The sequence below is a fragment of the Vicugna pacos genome, chromosome 12, assembly GCF_048564905.1.
Source record: "Vicugna pacos chromosome 12, VicPac4, whole genome shotgun sequence".
NCBI classification, from domain to species: Eukaryota; Metazoa; Chordata; class Mammalia; order Artiodactyla; family Camelidae; genus Vicugna; species Vicugna pacos.
Window position 1 is genome coordinate 2,064,747 of NC_132998.1, and position 21,102 is coordinate 2,085,848.

At 49.5% G+C, this 21,102-nt stretch overlaps 1 protein-coding gene and 1 long non-coding RNA gene across 3 annotated transcripts in view; one reads left to right on the forward strand and one right to left on the reverse strand.

Moving 5' to 3' along the window:
* PPM1H (protein phosphatase, Mg2+/Mn2+ dependent 1H) overlaps positions 1–21,102 on the forward strand; it is a 252,529-nt gene that overhangs the window by 167,789 nt on the left and 63,638 nt on the right. For both annotated transcript variants that reach the window (XM_072973841.1, XM_072973840.1), the window contains exon 6: positions 2,667–2,785. In XM_072973841.1, coding sequence (XP_072829942.1) covers positions 2,667–2,785 — 119 coding nt within the window. The remainder of the gene's footprint in view (positions 1–2,666; positions 2,786–21,102) is intronic.
* Positions 1,534–9,544, reverse strand: LOC140700348 (uncharacterized). Its single transcript, XR_012078763.1, has 3 exons — positions 9,476–9,544; positions 2,864–3,072; positions 1,534–1,804 (listed from the first exon to the last, which is right to left on the reverse strand). It is a non-coding gene; the product is annotated as an uncharacterized lncRNA (long non-coding RNA).

Genomic DNA, 21,102 nt, shown 5'->3' on the forward strand with positions numbered 1-21,102 from the left:
ATGCGCCCTCATGTTTGTATACGTGTGTGTCACATACAGATCTGTGTATATATGACCCTGCTCACATAAGCTCGTACACATGCACATGCACAGATGGCACAGTGTGATAACCTGCTTTTTAGAAATACATCAGCACTTTCATGTGATTACATATTCTCTCCAGCACCTTTGTTAGCGACAGCGTAGATTCTTTTGGATGGATTTATGCTAGTTTAACCCCTCGTATCATTAAACGATTTCTCCTTGCTACTTCAGGAGCATCCTTGTGGCCAAGCTGTGTGCAGATCCGTAATTTTTTTGTTGACTGGATCCTTGTGGGAACTTGTCTGTGGTTCAGACTTCTCATGGCCCAGGAGCAACAGGACCCATTGTTGTCCCGTCGTTGCCCACTTACTGTCTGTCGTAAATGTGTGTGCAGGGTAAGGGCCAGCCTGAGGGTTAGGATGGGCGTTACGGGTGGGCTGTAGAACCGCCCAGTCCTGGCTGGTGACCTTGGGCGAGGGGTCCTAAGCTCTCTGGATCTTAGTCCCCTCATTTGGAAATTGAGTCGATGACATGTGCTTTAGTAGGGTTGTTGAGGTGTATCAAGTACCTGGTGTGTGGTGACCCCTGAATCAGTGTTAACTCCAGCTTGGAAGGTGGGGGGAGACAGAAACGCCATGCTCGTAGAGCCCCACAGTTCTGCGAGGTGATAAAGGGTGCGTAAAGGTGCTGCTGTTTGTTGGCTATTGATGCCTCTGGTCCTTAGTTTTTGTGGGTGGACCAGAATAAAGGAGAGGAAGAAAATCATGTCTGCTCTGTAGGCACAGCTGGCTTCATGGATGTGTGGTTCATGCCTTTGCCCAGGGCCCTGCACCTGGTTTAACGCTCTGCTTGTCACCATCTTGAAATTTTTCATTTTGAAGACAGGCTTCACATTCTCCTTTTTACACTGGGCCCCTCAAATTAGGTAGCCAGTCCAGCCCATGAGGTTGTTGCGGGGTGTGAAACGAGAGCTCACGGAACACTGACTGCAGTACTCAGGATCCAGGAGGACTCAGTAATCAGTGGATGGATAAATTCTTCTCTTTTTATGAGCAGAGACAATCATGATAAGTGCATTATAGATGTTGTTTCATTTCATTATCAAAACAGTGTGAGATAAATCTGCAGGTAATCTCATTGTACAGGTAAAGAAACTGGGTCCCAAGAAATGAAATCACCCACTAAAATCACGCAGCTTATAAATGCAGAGCTTGGATTCAAACCCAAGTCCATCTCACCCAAAGCCCACCCCACTGACCTGCTCTATAAATATTAGTTCCTTCCTCCTCATTCCCGGGGAGCCATCTGTAAAACCCAGTGTTTAAGTGTCCTTGAACCCTCAGGCAGCTGAAGCCTCATCCCCAGCAGAGGTTTCAGAGCGCCTCGAAGATGATCCAGAATCCTCCCCCCAACCCTGAACTGAAACCTGCTTGAGTGACAGCAGACAGGACAGCTCCCCTTCTCTCCCTCAGTCCTGTCCCCAAGCCTGCTGAGCATCACTAGCTCAGAGTTCCATTAGCCATCCCAGTCTGTCCAGCCTGGGGACAATTCAGCTGCTTCCTTTGACTCCTGATGCGCTTAGCATCTGATAACCAGCATCCAGCTACACCTCTGAACCACCATGAGAGTCAGTGGGGGATCTGCCGGTGTCGGGTCCTGGGAAGGAGGCTGTGGGAGGTGCTTGTTTGCAGTAGACTGAGGACGTGGCCATCTGTCCTGTGGCAGGGATCCCTCGCTTCCCTGCAGTGCCAGGCCGTGCTTTCTCTGCCCGCTCTTTTCCCTGCCAGAGAGAGAGAGAGAGAGAAACCCATTCCACCACACCACTAATAAGCAGGTGTACGTCTTGTACAGGGAAGCTCCGCTGCAGGTCTGCTTATGGTGTGTGGCCTCTGAGCAGGGAAGTTGATACTTGAGCAGTCCCTCTCTTGGAGAGCTGGATATGAATTTTGAATGTGACAATGAGACTGTTTGTTGTTTCAAAGCAATTCCCTAAGTGGCTGTTTGCTCAAGACTTTTGCAGTGTGAACAGAGATTTGGGGGAGGGGAAGAAGCCATCTGCTCTGGAATAGTCTTCCAATTACATGATCAAATTACTGCAGAGCAAAATGGAGGGAGTCCAACAGAAAGTTCCTGTCTGATGTAGCCAGCCCCAGCTCGCTTTCTCAGGCCATTGTGTTGACATTGAGACTCACAAGCAGCCTTCGGAGGAGGCAAGGCTGCGATGACTAGGAGTACTAGCAGGGGGAGCGCAGAGAAAGCCGGGGGGAGAGAGTCAGGGCAGGGGGAGTGTTCCTGCCTCCTCAACATGCCGTTCAGCAGAGCAAAACCATCTCAGATTTGAATCAAAAAGTGAACCTTTTCCTTACTTGAGAGAGGCATGTCTCTGATTCCAATTCATTTATTATCTCAAATGAAAAAGTCACATCCCTTTACAAATTGCATTCATGATGTTTTTACTTGTTGATATTCTCTTTGTGTTTAGATTCTTAAATCTATTTAGCGTCCTTAAATATGAGAACCATTTTTTAGTTTTTGAAAGTGGCCTGTCTCAATTTGCAAAACATCCTTGGGTTGTGTTTTTTTCCCTCTAAATATGTGTATGTGTTTTTTTTTCCCCCCTTTTCTTTTCTTTTTGCTCTTAGGCATTCATGCAGCCTCACTTGCTGGGAAATGAGTTCACACATTTGGAGTTTCCAAGGAGAGTACAGAGAAAGGAACTTGGAAAGAAGATGCTCTACAGGGACTTTAATATGACAGGCTGGTAAGACTGTGTCCCCCCTGCCTCGGCACGGCCGCAGCGTGTGTGATGGGGGCATCACCGCCATAAAAAGCCACTTACGCAGTTTGGATCAGGAGGGGCAGCCAGAGACCTGGGTTTGCGGGAAAGGAACAGGGGCTGTGCCCGCTTCCGCTGCTTTCGCCTGGGCGCCAGTCCTCAGATCGTGGCTGTTGGTTTGCCTCTCTGCTCTCTGAGGCCCTCCTTGGGGACTCTAGACTCACGAAGCTGTGTAACTCCTCACTTCACGTGGAGCAAGCGTTTGGGAGCTTCTGAAACAGTGAACTTGGTTATTTTAGGTCAGGGTTACTGAAGAGGTAGCGAGGCTCTAAGGAATGTGCCGAAGCTCTATTTGGCCAGAGTGACTTGGATTTGAATCATGACTCTGACCTTTCTGAATAGGCAAAGATGGATAAACGACTTAACCCCTACGAGTCCAATTTCCATGAATAAAGTGAAAAGAATACTCTGTGAAGGGTGACTAAGGACCGCAGGCGGTGAGCTAGCCTCATTATTGCATCACATGCAGGTTGCAGTGAGAGCTCTTGGCAAGGGGCATCTTATTCCCAAAACACACCTGTGTAAGACACAAAACCACTTCTGTGGACCAGCAGTAGCACTGATAAGACCTCATCTATTTCTCCCAACTGAAAAGCACAGCACTTCTACCTCATAGGGCTGGGGTAGGGATGCAGTGAGAGAGCCGTGCCTGGCGCAAAGAAGGGTAAGTGACGATCTGCTCTTAGGCTCTGTGATGCTGACCAGGGGCCTCCTGCCAGTCTGGGGACAGATGAATGAGACAGTGGCCTCTTTCCTTGCCGTATCCCCAGCGCAGGCGGAGCAGTAGATTCCGTTATCTCTACTTCATTGACCAAAATAGCTATAACAGATGGTCACAGCCCAGATTCCCATGGTGATGACTTTTAGGCTGGAATCTACTCCCAGGGTACATACTGTCTTAAAGGAACAGTTGAGTTTCTCCGGGAAAGGTAGGAGGCTGATCTAAGACACTTCCGATTGTACTTTGCCACCTGAAAGAGAAGAGTGGATACTGGCAAGTATCCACTCTTCTTGGATAGAACAGGCCCAGCAAATTATGGCCTGAGAGCCAAATTCCACCCACCACCCCTTTCTGTAAATAACTTTAAAAAATACAGCTACATTGGGTGGTGGTGGCGGCGGTGATGAAAAAAAATACAATCACCTTCACTTGTTTATGTGTGATCTGTCGCTACCTTCATACTACAGCAGGGCAGTGGAGTATCTGTAGCAGAGATGGTATGACTCACAAAGCCTAAAATACGTACCCCTGCTCAGAAATGTGATCGTAATTATTGGAAAGGGTTCGCCGTATTTGCAGCTCTGGGCTCTGGAGTTTTGCTGCCCCCTGACTAGGTTTTCTTGCAAATTCGCTTTTATTCAGTCAGCAAAACCAGCACTTAAAGAAAAGTTTCAAGTGACAACTAGTGTAGTTCAGAAAGCCATGGTGGAGTTTGGTCTGGTTTTGGTGGAATTTGGCAAGATGGAAGGAAAGGCATTCCAGGTTAGGAACCCACATGGTTGTAAACAAACAAAAAGAACAGATCAAAGAGACGGTGAGGAAGATGGCCAGATAGAGGGGGAGAGGCTTTCAGAAATCAGGCTGAGTTGGTATCGAGGGAACATAGTTAAGAATACAGGAAGCCGGGTGGAGAAATTGAGATTTTTCTGTGGGAGGCTACCGGTTACTCTTGTGTGTTTTTGAGGAGAATGAAATGATGAAAGCAATGTTTTAGGGAGGTTGTTGTCACAGTAGTTTGAAGGAGACGGACTAGGAGAGAAAAGAGATTCAGGTACCCAGAGGAAAACAGACATAGAGATACGTACGTGAGGTCTCTAGAGCCAGACAGAGAGATGGAAGCAGAAACAGAGAAGGCAAGGAAATGAACAGGACACCGGGTCATTTAGGCCACGGGATAAAAGTCAGGGCTAAGTCATCACTTAGTCCAATTATCTTTTAAAGAATGTCTCTTCAGCTAGTCTGTAAGCCTCCTGAGGGGCAGCCCAGTGCCTCACCCTGTGCCCGACAGGTAGTCGACAGGATGTGGTTTAGTGGATGAAAGGAAGAAAAGTGTGATTGACAGGAGTTGCTGACGGGCAGGCTGACGTTGTGGATGGTCCGTGAGAAGCATCGGAAAGAGGAGCTTTATTATGCACAAGCCCGGTGGAGTTTGCGGCAAGGATGTTTGCCTGTCCTGTCTGTGCCAGGAAGGCAAATCAGATCTCAGCAATCAAAACAAACTTGGTAAACAAATGGCTAAAGATTACCCACTTCTTACCATTTTTTTAAATGTAGATAAATTCAGGGATTAGATTACATCCAACTTTACGCACACACAGTTATTCTCTTTTGCTCTCTTTCTTGCTCACGTGCGCACTGTGCACACACACACACGCTCCATTAGCACGGTTAACAAGTAAACAGTCCATAAGTGGGCTGTATTTAATTGCACGGAACTCCACAGAAGGTCGCTAATAACTGAGGAGCCAAGACTGAGAATGGCTTCAGTTGGACATGATTTGCTCATTTGTTCCAGCAAAGTTCCCTACGTGGCTGTTGGCTCACAACTTTGGCTGCGAGCAGAGATTGATGTACATCTTTGGATATTTCCTACCTGGTGTTACTTTTGATTGGGAAATGATGCTTAAGAAAAGGAGGGCTCTTTCCATCTTCGTTGGAAGAAGTTGGGAAGCTTAAAACCGTTTGAGACCACTGCCTGTGTAAACTCCCTCTCCCTCACACCGACCCCCCAATGTAATAAGTTCTTTTTAAAATGTTTTTAGTCTCCAGAACCCCTCAAATCTAGCAGCTATGTTTTAGGACTTAAGAAACGTGGGCTCCCAGTTTGCTGCCTTTGTGGGTTGTCTATAGGAAGAGAAGGGCTGGCAAAATAATTCAATGGAAAGAGAGACAAGGATCTGCTGCCTCTTTTCCCACAAAAGCCTTCAGTTACTACCAAGGTGTTGGGTTTGGTTGAAGGTGGACTGGTGAGTATTTGGAGTGTGTCATGCTCAAGGGGACAGATTAGGCCTTACCTCCTCCCTCCTTCATGTTTCTTGGCTTCAGAATCAGCTTTGGCCCATGAACCTGCTTCTCTGAAACCTTTCTAACAAATAAGGGTGCACCTTCTGCCAGGCTGTTGCTCCCTTGTAGCAAAGACCTAGTTGTGAAAATTTTTATCTCCCCACTGTCCTCCACTAATCATGAGAGTCGTGGGCAGGCTGACAGTCAGTGGGAGAGCTAAGGACCAGACCCTGCAATGAGAGCTTTACATGGTTCCTCATGTTGAATAATCCTCTGTTTTACAGATGAGGTCTGTTTTACAGATGAGGAAGCCGAGGCACAAGGACTAAGCTGCTCAAGGTTACACAGCCAGTGAGCGGAGAAGCCAGGATGTGAGCCCAGGCAGCGTCACTTCAGGGCCTCCACCGTTTACTGTTTGGCGGTGGACTGCCAAATGCCCCATGGTTTTTCCTCTTGCTCCCATTTTGCAGTTGGGCAAATGGAGGCTCAGAGAGATTAGGTGGCTTACTCAGCTTCCACTAATGCACACATGGTAGAATAACGTAGGTTTCTAATTCTCGGTCCAGGACTCTTTCTGATACAATGCATCAACTTTGCTTCAGCGTAAGATGAGGCATAATTATTCAGTTTTGAGCTGCAGCGGAAATGTAAGCGGGGACCGCCGCCTACCAGGATTGGTGTCTCCTTGGCCTGTCCTTTGGAGGACAAGAGGGTGGAACAGAGCATTCCAGGGGCTTCTGAGGTAGGAAGCTTTCTAGTTCCTGATCTGACCCTGTGGACTGTGGGCCACATTAAACCTAGTGTTTCACGCTCATCACTACAAGTCTGTGTGTGGTTTGGGGGTTCTGACGGTGGGGAAGGTCCCCCAAAGAATGAAATCTCCTCTGCTTGGGAAAATTGACTCCTCTCCTCAGAGGAGCGTCCTGCCAGCCTTCTGCGGTGCGTCTGCTGCCGGGAGGAAGCGTGGGAGAGGATGTCAGTGCCGGGAAGCCTGTCTCAGCATTAGGGATGCGTCTGCTGCCTCCTGATGGGGATCCTTTCTGTCCTGCCCTCATGCTTTCTCGGAGACTGGGGAGCAGCTTGGCAGGCCCAGATTGTGTAGCGGACAAAAGGTTATTGTCACCAGGACTTTGCTAATGAAATCCATCTCTTCCCTGGTCCCCCACCGCCCTTTCTCCCTTTCCTCAGATAGCTCACACAGTGGTTTGATCGACAAAGGGGTTTTCTACTGGCATCCTCCAGTGCTGAGTTGGTCTCTGACGTGCCCCAGCTCTCACTTTCTCGCCTGGTGTCACTGGTCCTGGTGCTAGAACCCCGGCCTTGTGCTCAGGGCCAGCCGGTGCCCCTTGGGGTCGAGCTGGTTTTGCATGATGCTCACACACTGGCGCTATGAGCTGAGTGTCCAGCCCACAGCCCTCTGAGCCGTCTCAGGCCGTAGATGGCTAGCCAGCATCTGTTACCAAGTTGAAACAGCAGTTTCTCACAGCTGGCTCTGTGGCACCAGGTCCCTGCTCCTGTGACCATGTTCTTCATGCTCTGCGGGGTGACAAGCATGCTGGGGGCCCAGGAGGACGTTGATGCGGGAGGAGGCTGTAGCTTCACCTCTGGCATCGGGCCAGATTCCCCAGCAGCTGTTCCTGCACTGATGGGATTTGTAGAGATAGTGAGGGCCAAAGAGGACGAGACTCCATCGTGTGAATGCAAGATTGCTTCCAGATGGTTCTGGTTAAGAGTAAAGCACACCAGAATTCTTTCTTTAAACAAAGCCTTTTTAACATTTATGATGGTCTAATTTCAGGGGGCAGGCTGGGCTGGTAACCTGAGCTGGCATGGCTTACTTCTTCTTAGGAAGAGAGTTCCGCCTGGGGAGACACGCTCCTTGCGTCCTGGTCCTCACTCTGCCAAGGTTCTGGGGCCTTGGGCAACTCCTGGGCCTACGTCTGTTGTTTATAAAATACCTCCTTTGCTCCGCACTGCCAGCCTTCCTGTCTGGTAGGGAATGGGCTCTGCTCTGTTCTTCAGAGCTTCTGGAAAAGACAGATTCCATTAGGAAGATTCTGCCTCTCATTTTTCTCTCTTGCAGCCCTTAACTCTTTCTGATTCTAACTTGATGACGCATCTGGGTAATTGTTCCCACCATCTATTTCCCTTAAAACCAAGAGCAAATGAGACTCTTTCCCCCCGGGAACAGAGAGGAGTCCACCACCATTTTCTTCTCTCGGAGCTCACTGCTTTTCATGAAGGCAAAGGATATCTTTTCTGTTCTGTGTATGCTCCACCAAAGTGACGACTAACCACCTGTGGCCATTTAAATTAATTAAAATTAAATAAAAGTAGAAATTCATTTCCCCGGTCACACCAGCTACATCTCAGTTGCTCCGTAGCCACATGTGGCTAGCAGCTCCTGAAGTGGACAATGCAGACATAGGGCAGTTCCATCATCACAGAAAGTCCTACCAGCTGGCACTGCAGTCTAGGTAATGTAAGGGTGCGGGGCTGACTGGGATGGAGCTCGGTGCCAGGTGCTGTCTGTAGCTGAATGTCCCCAAAGCAAAGAGTTTAAAAAAAAAAAAAAAAGACAGCTGAGCACAGAATGGTGTGAACACTTTCTGTGGCTTCTGGCCCCAAACTGCTGGACTCTGAATCTGAAAGCGGGGAATGGGCCTCCCTCCACTTTTCAGATCTTCCGGGGCATCGGTCATTGTGTTTAGGGGTGACTCCTCCGCAGCGTCCCGCAGTGGCAAGCCTGTGGGCCAGCCTGGAGGAAGCCCCATTCCATCTGCGCCGTCAGTAGCACTCCCCTCTCGCCCAGCCGCCTCCCGGGCTGGTGCCAGCCTTTGGCACTTTGACTCCCCTTGCTTTTCCTTTCACTTCTTGGAGAGCATTTCAGACCTTGAGGATTGGAATAAAAAGCAGCTTCACTTCCCACCCTTCCCATTCTGTTTGCGGTGACCTTTATTCTCAGTCTGCGGTCTGGAGCCCAGCTCGGGGGTGGAGCCCCACAGCCCCCCAGGCATTGGGCTGCTTCTGGAGAAGCAAACGTTTTCTGGAGAGAATGTCACTGGAGGCAGCCCCGAGCGAGCGGGGTCTAGAGCGGCTGGGTGGAGTTTCAGAAATACTGTAGATCCGGCTTCTATCTTATTTTTTATTGCTCTTTTCAATGCCCTCGACAGCGCATTCAGCAGGCTCACAGGGAAGTGTATAAGCAGATTGAGAAATGCCACAGAATGCTTTATGAAGCCAGCTCTAGAGCTGTACCCACATTTAATATAAATTGATTTATTGAACCAAGCACAGGAGCACTGTTACAGAAACCCCAGGCTTTATCCCCAGGAGGACCACCTAGTAAAGCAGCCCCAACTGACACTCCTCATTAGCTTTTCCACTGGTCCCCAGGCAGTTTTTAAAGGGGCAGTGTCCCTCCTTTGGGCTGAATTTATATGTTGGCCGAACCTGTGGGTCTAATTAGCTCAGCATTATTAGTCTTACTTGGAAAGCCTGCAGTTTCTAACAGCTTGACTTTTGAGCTTGAAAGAGGACCTGGGAAATGCAAACCCTGGCCTGTTCCTTCTTGATTTTAATCACTTTTAACCCAGTCTTTGGAAATTTACCTGCAGATGTCCCTGACTCTCATCGTTGTGGCGCGGAAGGATTTCCCGGTCCCGCCTCGGCGCAGATCCTGATGTTGCTGTTGGGCCATAGGCTTCACCGAGGAGTCTTTTTATACTCACCAGAGAAATAGCACATTTTAATTTTGTAATTACTTCACAAGAGAGCGGGCCATTCCTGATTTAAACCTGGGATTAATTTCCCCCTAGCAACTTGTATTTTCATAATTTAATGATTATGGGCCACCTTGGCTGCAGTCTGATCGCTGAAAGCAATCTGGAAATCTGACTTTGTGGAGAGAGGAAGGGCTTGGCTGGTATTTCAGAGAATTTTAACCCCAAACCTCAGGAGATTGTCCAGGGCAGGGATTGGCCGGGACAGAGATGAGGTGCCTGAGAAGTCCTGGTGTTCCATGCTCCTGTGGGGCCCAGGGCTGAAGGCAGACTGGGTCAGCCTCACATCGGGAGGGACTGCTCCCGGGTTCCTGGAGCCGTGATGATGAATGGTTATTGGCGATGTGCATGTTCTGCATCTTTTCAAGACCTGCAGCTCTAGCTGCAGGAGCAGCAGGGAGGAAAGCCGGCCCTGCTGTGTGTAGCACATCTCCCGACAGTGATAAATGACTCCGTGCTCCCTGCCCTCCTCCCTGCTGCTCTGCCCATGAGGCCAGCGGAGGCTGTGACGTCTTTACAAATGGTTGGAAACCAAGACAGACAGACATTGTCGGGCCACAGGGAGGAGAAAGAAAAGAGAGGCCCAGCTGGCTTGCTCCCTACTGATCATCCAGGCACCCTTTACACACTCGCATGCCTCTCTCCTTTAATGATAGGTGTAAGCATATTGTCCTTAAAGTGGCTGAACTGCTTCTAAGCCTTTCTTTCCGCCTCAGACCCTCTGAACAGTCACACCACTCACCCATACCGGTTCATGTACTTCTCCGCCACTTCTCCCCAGTAACCATCGTTTGGGGTTGTACAGTCCATGTGTGAGGGTGACTTAGCTCCAAGTCATCTGGGGGAACTTTTAGGATGTCAAGTGCTTGCACAAATCCCTGTTAAAATAGCTAATGTCCTTTTAGCCAAGGAACCCCAGGGGACACTGGCTTCTGTGTTTGACAGACCTTTATTGCACACCTGCAGCATATCAGACATTAGAGTTGTAGTTTAAGAACAAGGGGTGTGAAGCCAAACCTCCTGGCTGGGACAAATCATGTCACCTCTCTCTGCCTTGGTTTCCACATATGTCAGTGGGGCTAATGACAGAACCTAATAATGGGCTGGCATGAGTTAGTATGTTCCAGTGCATCAGACAAAGCCCGGCTTGTCGTAAATGCTCTACGTGTCTGTTAATGCAGTCATCAGATGCGATGGAGGGTGGAAGAGTCAGCAAGGTCTGGTCCTTGACTCGGGAGGTTTGCACCCTCATAGTATGTGTTGAGGTGCTTGTTCCTCAGTTGTAACGAGGGGCTAGAAACTTAAAAGAAAAAGGGAGGCAGTTTATTTATTTATTGAAATATAGTGGATTTTCAATGTCATGTTTGTTTCAGGGGCACAGCAAAGTGATTCAGTTATACACATATGTATTTCAGATTCTTTTCCTCTATAGGTTATTACAAGATATTGACTATAGTTCTCTGTGCTGTACAATAGATCCTGGTCGTTTATTTTATATAAAGTAGTGTGTGTATATGGAAGGCAGTTCAAGAGAAGCAAGACACTGAAGCAAGGTCAGGGTGCACTGGCCACTTCTGCCGGGCAGCTGCTGTCCCAGGTGAGCACAGGTAACGGGGGCCCTTCTCTGTGAGAAGACACCCCCTTGGTACAACTGGAAGCCCTTCTGTCCCTAGGGGCTGCTGGGTAGGGTGTTTTTATTTTATTTGTGGTTTTTTTCTTTGTTTGTTTTAATTTTTTTTATTTAATCCATACACAGATTTTATGTCTTCCTCTATGCTGGGCACCTTTTGAAGCACCACTGCAGCCCTACTGAGCCATAGCCGAGCAGCTGGGTTACCCAGCCCCTCAGTGCCCGAAGCGTGTCCTCACAAAGGAAGGATCTTATCAGAAAAGACTGCGTCCACTTCATAGAGATGGCCAGCTAGCCCAGGGACAATCCCATTTTTCCTATAAATCTTTTCTTAAAATCTCAGGAGCGAGGAAGGTAGAGGGTTGGAATTTGTGCATTAATAACTAAAGCAAGACAGAATAGAGGGCTTATGAAAAGGGGGTTTGAAGAAGAGACCGTTGGCTCACTTGGCTGTGGAAGAGGGAGCAGAGGCTTTGAGGAGGGGAGACTGGGACTGGGGAAGACTACATGGGGGAAGTTGTGTTTGAACCAGAGGTCTGAAACAGAAGAGTTTCAGGAGGGAAGGACATGCTGGGCAGAGTGCATAGCGCAAGTGGAAGCCGAGAGGCATGAAGATAAGTGTCGTGTTCGGGGAATGTGGGAGGCAGAGGTACCATTCAAAATATTTTGACAGTCAGCATGGAGGAATCGGCTCCATCTGGGTCCTAGAACCCCCCTGCTGTGCCAGGCATTAATTTACATCATGGGGATTCCAGGGGAGGGTCCGGAGCAGCAGATGTGGGCAGTCAGGGGCTTGGGATAGTCATTACTTGTCAGCCAGCACAGAAGGATGTCGGGGTTTGAAACCCCTATACGCACTTATTAGTAGGTATTGGCTAGATAACGTTCCCGATGGCAGCCTAAGGCGTAAATTAGGGAAACTCTGAATGCCATGCTAAGATGGCAATAACATAATTTTATTTTTCCACCCGTAAGAGCTCTACACCTCTGTAAGGTCTGAAAATGACACACAGCGGGACAGAAATACAGAGCTAATAGTGTATTTAGAAGGACATATAGGCCAGTCCTCAGCCTACTTCTAAGATCCTGTTCTTAAGGAAATTCCAAAGAAGTGAGTGCTACAACACTCTGACAAAGTGCCAGGTACTTTGCCTCCCTGCCAAGGAGACGTTTCCCTGTGTCTGCCCTACGTGGCTTATGTTATAAAATTCCTCTCTTACCAGAGATAAAGTTTTTTCTTTTCTCTGCCACTTCTTCTCCGCTCACTAGGTTTCAGAGTAGGAAATCAGTGTTGCTGGGTTCAAGGTGACAGTCCCATAAAGGCACTAACCCACCGTGGCCTGGGGGCATCCTTGTCAGAAGCAGCTGGGGTGCTGGTTTAAAACCCTGGGTTCCGGGCTTACCTCAGGAATCCATATAAAATTGGAGGCCCACCACTCCACACCCTGAAAGATCTCATCCTGCCTTCATGTTCCTCTGACCCTTAGATGAATCAATCCAAGACTTATTCACAGCATGTGTAAAGTTTTAGATCTGTCCCTCGGTGAAGCACTAAACACACATCTTTTATAAGGACTCAAAATGCTGATAAGACATCTACTTTTTATTCTTCACTGTATTAATACTCTGCCAATTCTGGCTTCAGATTCCCCTGGGATTAAACCAGCCTTGTCAGTCTCCCGGGGTGAGCCAATGCTGTTCCTCCTGCTCAGTGGCGTAAAGGACAGAGCGCTGGGCGTCTTCTCTGCCAGTGACTGGTTTTAACCATCACTTACTCATTCAGCGAACTGAGTATTGTGTTGGGCTTTGGGGAAACGAAGATGAAAACAGTGCTTGCCCTCATGGTGCTTACAGTCAAGTGCAGGACAAACCCAAACCCAAACTGTCAGAGGAATGTTTCCCCACAGTGAAGCTTTTTCATCTGGGTTGATTATTAAACTTTCCAGAATCCCTGAAGTTCTGGAATCTGTTTTGGTTTTTTTGTTTTTTGTTTTTTGTTTTTTTAAAAAAAAAAAACCTCCCAAGTGATTCCTGTATATTCTTAAATACTGACTTTGACCGGCCCCAGGTGTTCTAACCAGGCCTGTGAGCAGCAGCTGTCAGAAACTAACCAGCACTGGGCAGGCTGGCTCTTCAGCAGGTTTGTGGCTCCAGCCCCCTGCTGATCCTCCTGCTGGTGCTTGGGAACCTCTTTGTCCCCTTCGCTTGGCCAAGGACTGTGCCCGGGAGGGGCCTGTGGGTGGGACCTGAGAGGGGGATAAGGGGCGATAAAGCCCATGGCGCTATAACAGGGAGTCAGATTTGAGTTGAGCCTTTCTTTTTCCTTATTGACGCTTGTGCCCGTAACCCGGCTCAGACTGAATACCTGGGCTAGGTCTGGAGGCCATGCTCCCAGGGCATCGAACTTGCTGGTTTCTCATTCCTGTTCATCCTGAGTAAGTGATACTCCCCCCTCCCCCGCCTAAATTTTTCTAACCCTCTGGGTGGCCTTGGGTCACCCTGTGAGAAGCTGAGCATCTAAGTGTGAAGACTGAAAGTCTCTCAGTTTATCATCAACAGAACTCCTTGAGAGCCAAACCTCAGGTTAAACCTAATTCTGCACCTCGAACATCCATCTTACTGCCGCGAAGCAGCAGCCTGAGCAGGTGGTGTGTTCAAACTTCCATGAGCCTGACTGCTGTCAAAACTTGGAAAGGAGGTAGACTTTAAAAATTTGTGTGGTATACTCTGAGGATGGAGATCAGTAATTAAGCAGTCCTGCTGCATATTATGCCACTTTGTGGTATTTACGCAGATTCACAGCTTTCCAAGAATGGGCAGAGAACCGTGGGCAAGAGCACAGGGCCCTTTGCAGCGGATCTGGCCGTGAGCGTCACCTCTGTTGTTTCCTAGCTGTGTGACCTCCATTTTCTTCCTTAGGTAATGGGCTTAATGTTAATGCCTGTCTTACAAGGTGGTTCTAAGAATCGTAAGAGTTGTTATAATAGAAGCGCTTAGAACCGTGCCTAGCGCGGCGCGAGCACGCCCCACGTGGTGGGCGTATTTGAACTCTCTACGTGTCGGGTGAGGTGATGGCAGAAACCTTAACAGGTCCTTTGCAGGTCCACCTCCTAAAGCAGTAGGACCACCCTGATGCAGGAGCCGAGGGTGCTGTGTGGTCCTCCCACCGCCAAGGCTGGCAGCCATCGCCCAGGCCTGTGCTTCTTACCCTGGGGCTCGAGTAACGTGGGGCTTAGCAGAGGATTCTGGAAGAGTATAGAAATCCACAGGATAAGCGTCAAATTTCCCAGAAGGTTTGGGAGGGGAGACGGTATTTGTGTGTATTGAAATAAATGATGGTGTGTGTGCATTTGCAAAATTCTCATGGCTTTTTAAGATAGAACAGAAGAGCGGGGATACTTGAGCTCTGCCCAGGGCGGTGTTACTGGCTCACAGGCGCTTGAGTGGAAGTACTGCCAGGACGTAGCACCGGTTGGAGGCCCCGTGTGGAAGGGCTTCTCCCTGGGGTGCTGCAGGGCTAAGTGCTAGGGACACCAGTGCCCGTGCGGCCGGGAGGGGAGCTTCGTAAGGCAGGGCTGCGAGCCGGCGTGGAGGACTGGCCTCTGCACTGAAACCCTCTTTGCAGCAGTTTGCTATTTTCTTCCCACTATTTGTAGACACGGAGTCAGTTTTGGTTATTTCCTGATTGGTGCATACTGACATGGTCTCATACAGCATAAAGGCCAGTGTCGATGAAATTCATGTTTGTTTCAGGATGAGTGGTCCCTGAGGAAGCGGAAATCATTCCATATTTGTGTGCTCATAAAACAAGGATCTCGGATTCGTACCTGTGGGAGATTTAAATGTTATTGATTAGAATATGAAGCTCTCCTCGCCAAGTGCTAATGCACACCAAGTGAATGCTGCCTCAGACAGAATTTCCAAACCTAAAATTTCCTTAAAAGTCATCCAGAATGTTTTACCCTGATGTATCATTGATCCTGTTTTGCATGTATGCATGATTGATTATATTTTCAAGACTGATACACAGCGTTGTCTTCTATGTGAATCCTTCTCCGCTGCTAACTTTGGGCCCGCAAGTCAAGAGACGGCCCTTCGTTTATTTAGCTCCCTCTTCCCAGCAGCTGTGCTAGGGCCCGGCGTCGGCGGGTGCTCAGTGAATACTGCTGGACGAATCCAGTGGAGCCTGTCGCGCTCATCCGGTCAAAGCCTGAGCTCCTAGGAGTGGGTTCTTTCCCTCTCCCCACATTTCCAGCTGTGAGGAGGGGCTCGCTCGAGGGTGGTGAAATCGATTTGGTGTATGGAGATGAGCATTTTAAACAAGTTAAGCAGCACAGGGAGAAAAGAAAATGTCAAAGTGGCTGTCACACGGTAAGGGTGGATACTGACTTTTGTGGTGTGTCTGGGTGGACACTGGGTTAGCAAGACTGACAGTGTCTTTGTAAGTTATGAAGTGTGAAACCTCTAACCCAGTGGAGGTTCCCAGGGAACAGGGAGCAGTGACACGCTCTGTTGCCTCTTGCCATCACCCCGAGGCCTGGCAGTAGGAAGAGGAGTGTTTAGGCCAGCAGAGAGACATGGTTACCACTCCCAGAACTCCAGGCAGGATCCGGTTCAGGGATGCTGAAGGGAGCAAGGGGAGAGGCAGGCTCTCTCCCAGGGCTTGTGGGCCGCCCCTCCTCATCGGTGGGGAAGGTTTCCTAAAGGTCAGCTGCAACAGCAGGAACAGAGCTTGGGCCCCAGCACGGAGAAAGTTTCTCGCAGAGAGGAACAGAAGGTTCCCCCTTTCTTTTGTTTCCCGTCACAGCTGGACAGACCCAGGCTAGGCTGCACTGCACCTGCCTGCTCTCTTCAATGGTATCACCAAACATGAAGCACACCCTTATAATTCAAGCATGCTGAGTGTGCCTGAATCCAGACTGTTGCACTGTGTTAGTGCTAGCACATCAACTCGTCTGTAGCTCAGGGCCTGCAGGCATCAACTAACTTAAATGACAGTCCAACGACCAAAAGGAGGAAAGTGAAGTAGCATTTGTTTGTACAGCCTTGGCCTCACAGGGGCCTTTCCTAGGAATCATGGAATCCAGATAACCCCTGATGACAATTCCTAGCACTTAAATCCAGGGACCTAATGCATCAGAATATGACCTCATCCCTCAAAACTTTGATTTACAAATAAAGAGGGCCTGCTGCCGCAGTGGCGAGCCCACGGCAGAGATGATTCTAGACCCTCAGACTGCCTGCCGGGTAGGGGACGCTTCTCAGCCTCCTCCAGCTCACCCTGGGACCCCACTGCCTGGCAGTTGAGGGGCATTTTTCCAGCAGATTAAGATTTGATCCAAAGACAAATTTAAGAAATTTGAGGTTAGGGAGGGTGTGCAGATTTCTTAACTTGAATCTTTAAAACCAGGAAAAGGGGCCTCTTAAAAGAAGACATAAAAAACGTAAGAGGAAGACCTGACAAAATACCAAAAGGTTAGAGGAAACGCACGCCCAGCGTTCCCGCAGCGAGGGGCAGAGGGGGCCGCCCGCCGCAGGGTCGCCCGCGGGAGCGGGAGGCAGCCCCCGCCAGCTGCGCTCTGTGGTTAGGCTTTGGGCTTGATCCCTTTGGCAGTACAGATGGCTGTCAGGAAAGAGGAAGCATGAGGTGACTGCCAATCCTGCGCTGCTTTTTCCAGGAAGGTCTGGGGAGGATGGGTGCAGAGAGAGGCCAGTCGAGGGAGAGCCTCAGCGGATTCTGTGAATTGCATAATTGGGGTCATGCCAAGCTCTTAAAAGCCACGAGTAGCATTTGGGCTCCAGGCATGTGTCTGTTCCTGACCAGCTAGGCTTGGGGGATGCTGCATCTCGGGTCTTCTGGGATTCAAACTTCTGCTGAGATTTGGTTGTAGGAGGGCAGTCATGGGGACCAGAGACCAAGACGCCATGTCCACCGTCCTCCATCCGAACGCGCTCAGCCCCTAGGAGATGAGCCTCTGTCTGCCTCGCAGTTGATTTCTGCTCTGGGTCAAATGAGACTTCCTGGAGCTTTTGCCTCCCTCTGACAAGGGCGAGAAGCTGAGGGAGGAAATTCTCCAGTTATGACTATTTTGGACCAAACCCGAGGCACGTGCTTTAGATTAGGAGCCCTGAGATATCCTTCTGAGTCTGAGTCTTCGCTCTGCAGTGGAAGCATAGACCTTTCTGGACAAAGTTGCACAGGGGCTGTCCTTTATGCTTTGCTGTCATTAGCGACAGTAGGGAAAGCATGAACTGGGGTGTCCTGGGCGCTCTGCAGGAAGCAGCTTTCCTGGGGAGATGCCTGTGGTGACCAGTTATCCACGCTCTACCTCTGCGGTGAGGAGAGAGGCTCCCAGGACCCCAGCAGCCGTGACTTAGAGCTAAATAGCACCTTAGCCTTCCCCAAGGGCTCTCCCAGACATATTTGCATTTAATCCTTGCAAACTTCCCTGAAGAATAAGAGCTGAAGAAGCAAGTTCAGTGCGGTGGTGTGGGACTTTCCCAGGTTCACAGGGCTGGTCCACGTGAGGACTGAGCTGTGACTTCCGAACCTCTGACTCTCCACCCACAGTGGGCGCTGCCAGGCGGGGAGAATCCAGGAAGAAAGACTCTCCGGGGAGGAGAGACATCCAAGACTGAGTCGAGAGGTCAGCGAGTGGAAGAATGTGACTCACTGGTGTGTGTCATCAGAGTCACACGCAGGGGTGGTCGAGAGGAGTTGGTCCCCGAAGGAAGAGAGTCCATCACAACCCTAAGAAGGGGTCACATTCGTACATGACTTTGAAGTCCCACTCAGGAAATTAAGACTGAGGGAAACAAGTGGTATTTCTATCCCTTTTTCTAGTTTAAAGTCATGACTGAGGAGAGAAGGGAGATCATGAGATGTGGTCTGTGTGGTTGATGCCAAAGCACGACCTTGGGGTCCGTGGTCTGTGGGTTATGAAGTCAGAGTGGGGGCTCTGGCTGGGAATGGAGGAATCCAGCAAAGACGAGAGAGAACTTTTCTAAGTGGGGGACTTGCCTTCACAAGTAGCCTTTAGCCTGAGTTCATATGAATGAAGAAGGTGTCTAGACAGCACCGTAGACCCTGGAGGACCACTGCAGCCAAAGCTACCATTTTGGAGGTGATACTTGGGAATTATCAGAAGGTAATAAACAAGAGGATCATAAATGCCATTTTTTATAGCTTTGTTGGTGATAAAAGGGAACCTAAAATTTTAATATAATGGGGTGAACAAAAATCCAAGGTATCACTGATAGGACTCAACTGCGAATTTCAGCCATAGAAAAGCTTTCTGTTAAGGAAAAATATACAGGGGAAGCCAAGACTCCAATGTATCTTCAGGGGGAAGCTCATGTGTGAAGAAGGACGCCTTCAGTTATTCATCCTTTTAGTTAGCATCTCCTTGACATCCACGATGTGCCTGCACGGCTGTCGATGTAAGGATGTAACAGTGAGTAAGACAAGGTCCCTGCCTTCGCGAAGCTACTGTTCTAAAGGGGGAGGCAGAATATCAACAAGCAAATTAATAAGTAAGGTAGTTTCAGATTGTGCTGTGTACGTGCCATGAAAAACTGAAGCAGGAGCCGGGAGCACCATCCTTTTAGAGGAGCAGTCGGACAAGGCACTCTGAGTGATGCCCGGGAACTGGAACCGGCGCTGGGAGGAGCTGGAGGAAGAATGGCCCAGGCAGAGGGAAGGGTGAGGCCCCATGGCTTGTTAAAGAAACAGCAAGAAGGCGAGCGTTCCGAGCATGTGGCAGAGCACAAAAGGCTTCAGAGTGGCGTCACAGGTCAGACCGTGGAGGGCCTGGTCGTTGGGCTATATGTTAAGGTGCTAGAAAGCCAATGGAGAGTTTCAGCCAAGGAGTGATGACTGGATTAAAAGAGAAACCACTGGGGAAGATGTGCTGGGAAGCCTGGCGGCCAGTCTGAAAATACAAGCAAGGGGTTTTCTGATAAAAATGACAAAACTGACACAGAGACAAGAGGTGTTCACCCTGGAGGAGTCCTATGATTGCCCCCCATCAGGAGGGTGAAAGGACATCGGTGTGGCTGCGGGGGGGGGGGGTCTCTCGGGTACAGATGTTCAGAGAATGTGTCAGAAGACTCCAAGGAGCAGCACACAGCCAGCCACGCCTGGGGCAGGAAACGGGTGCGCCTGTGAGTGAGCAGGGGCGGCGGCCAGCGCCAGCGAGCCTTAGAAAGCAGTCATGGAAAGCCAGAAGACTCTTTGCTTTTGTTTTTTAAATACGTAAAGGACAAGAAAACACATTAAGGGCAGAGTAAAGCCACTGCCTGGGATAAGTAGCATTCACTGATTTGCTCACTTAATCGAGTATTGTTGGGCTCCTGTGATACACGGGGCACTCTCTCAGGTACTGGGGATACCACAGGTAGCAAAGCAAGAATCTCCATCCTTGTAGAGTAAAGCAGAGGAGGACGGGTGCCCAGGGGAGCAGTGGAGAAAATGAACAGAGAAGGGGCATAGGAAATCTGGGGGTGGGGAGCGAGTTTTCAAAGAAGGTCATCCGATTACTTGGCTTTTATTTCAGGTATGATGGGAAAGCCGTTGGAGGGTTTGGGTAGGGTAATGACGTTACCTGACATTTTAAAATAATTACTCTGGTTGCTGTGAGAATAGAGGTAAAGGACAAAACTGAACAGTTTCCGACAGCTTCACTGCCGTCGCTCCAGCCCTGGCACCGCCCTCTCTCGCCCAGAGTATTGCAGGGAGGCCAGGTGGGCGGCTGCAGTCCTGTGGGTGGAGGAAGATGCTATGACATTTGTAAACAAAATACTCAGTTCCTACTATGCTTCCTTCTTATGAGAGGATCAAGAAGGTGAGGAATTCTAGGCTGTTAGCAAGAAGATTACTTTAAACATTTGCCACAAGTGGAGGCTGGGTCCCGAAACAGGTGTAGCCAGAAGGTATTTAGAAGGGGTAGGGGGAACCAAGCAGGGGGCCTGGCCTGAGAGCCCCAGCAAGGGAGTCCGAGGGGAGGAGGCTCAGAGTGTGGATCTCAGGGGAGAGGGTGGTCTCGGTGCAGCCCACGTGACCAGGTGCCGAGGCAGGTGAAGAGAGCCACCGGGAGGAAGGTGGGATTTGTAAAGTCGCGATTCCAGAAGCACCATCAAAACATAAGACTGCTGAGAATAACAGCAGGGGCAAGAGTGGGACAGCAGCCTGTGCGCCCAGACCCAAGTCCTCAGAGAGGGCGGGAGAGTGTGCTGAACGGTGAGAGGCGGGTGTGTGAGCGGATAGAGGGGCCGTGAGCGAGCCTCAGCCTGGAAGGGTGGGTCTGAAGGAGCAGCAGTCACTGCCTCCCTCTTGCCTTAGAAGTAAGAGCAGTTGGAAGGATCAGCATCCACTGGAAGTGGTATCATCTGGGGAACCGCTTGGATTCACTAACAAGCCAAACTCAGTTAGCAGTCTCCACCTTTTTGATGGGGTCCCGAAGCTGGTTGATCATGGCAGTAGTGTCCATGGACGTATTCTGACTTTGTAGGAAACTCAATGGTTTCTTCTTTTAGTCTTTGGACAAGATGGAGAAACACTGTGTTGATAATAGTTCAGTTAAGTTGCTTCATAGATGGCTTGAGAGCTGCACCCAAAGGGTCTAAATTCATGAGGACAGTGTCTCTCTGGATCAGTGTTTTCAGGTTTTTTAAATCCTGAATCTCCCCCCAACCCGCCACCCACTAATTAAAACATGAATATCTCATTGTCTCCCCTCTAGTCTTGAATGCTGTCTTCTGTGCCTTTCCACCAGACAAGAGCAGTTTTTTGAATTGCACTTCCCTTCATCCACTTGCCTTCAAGAAA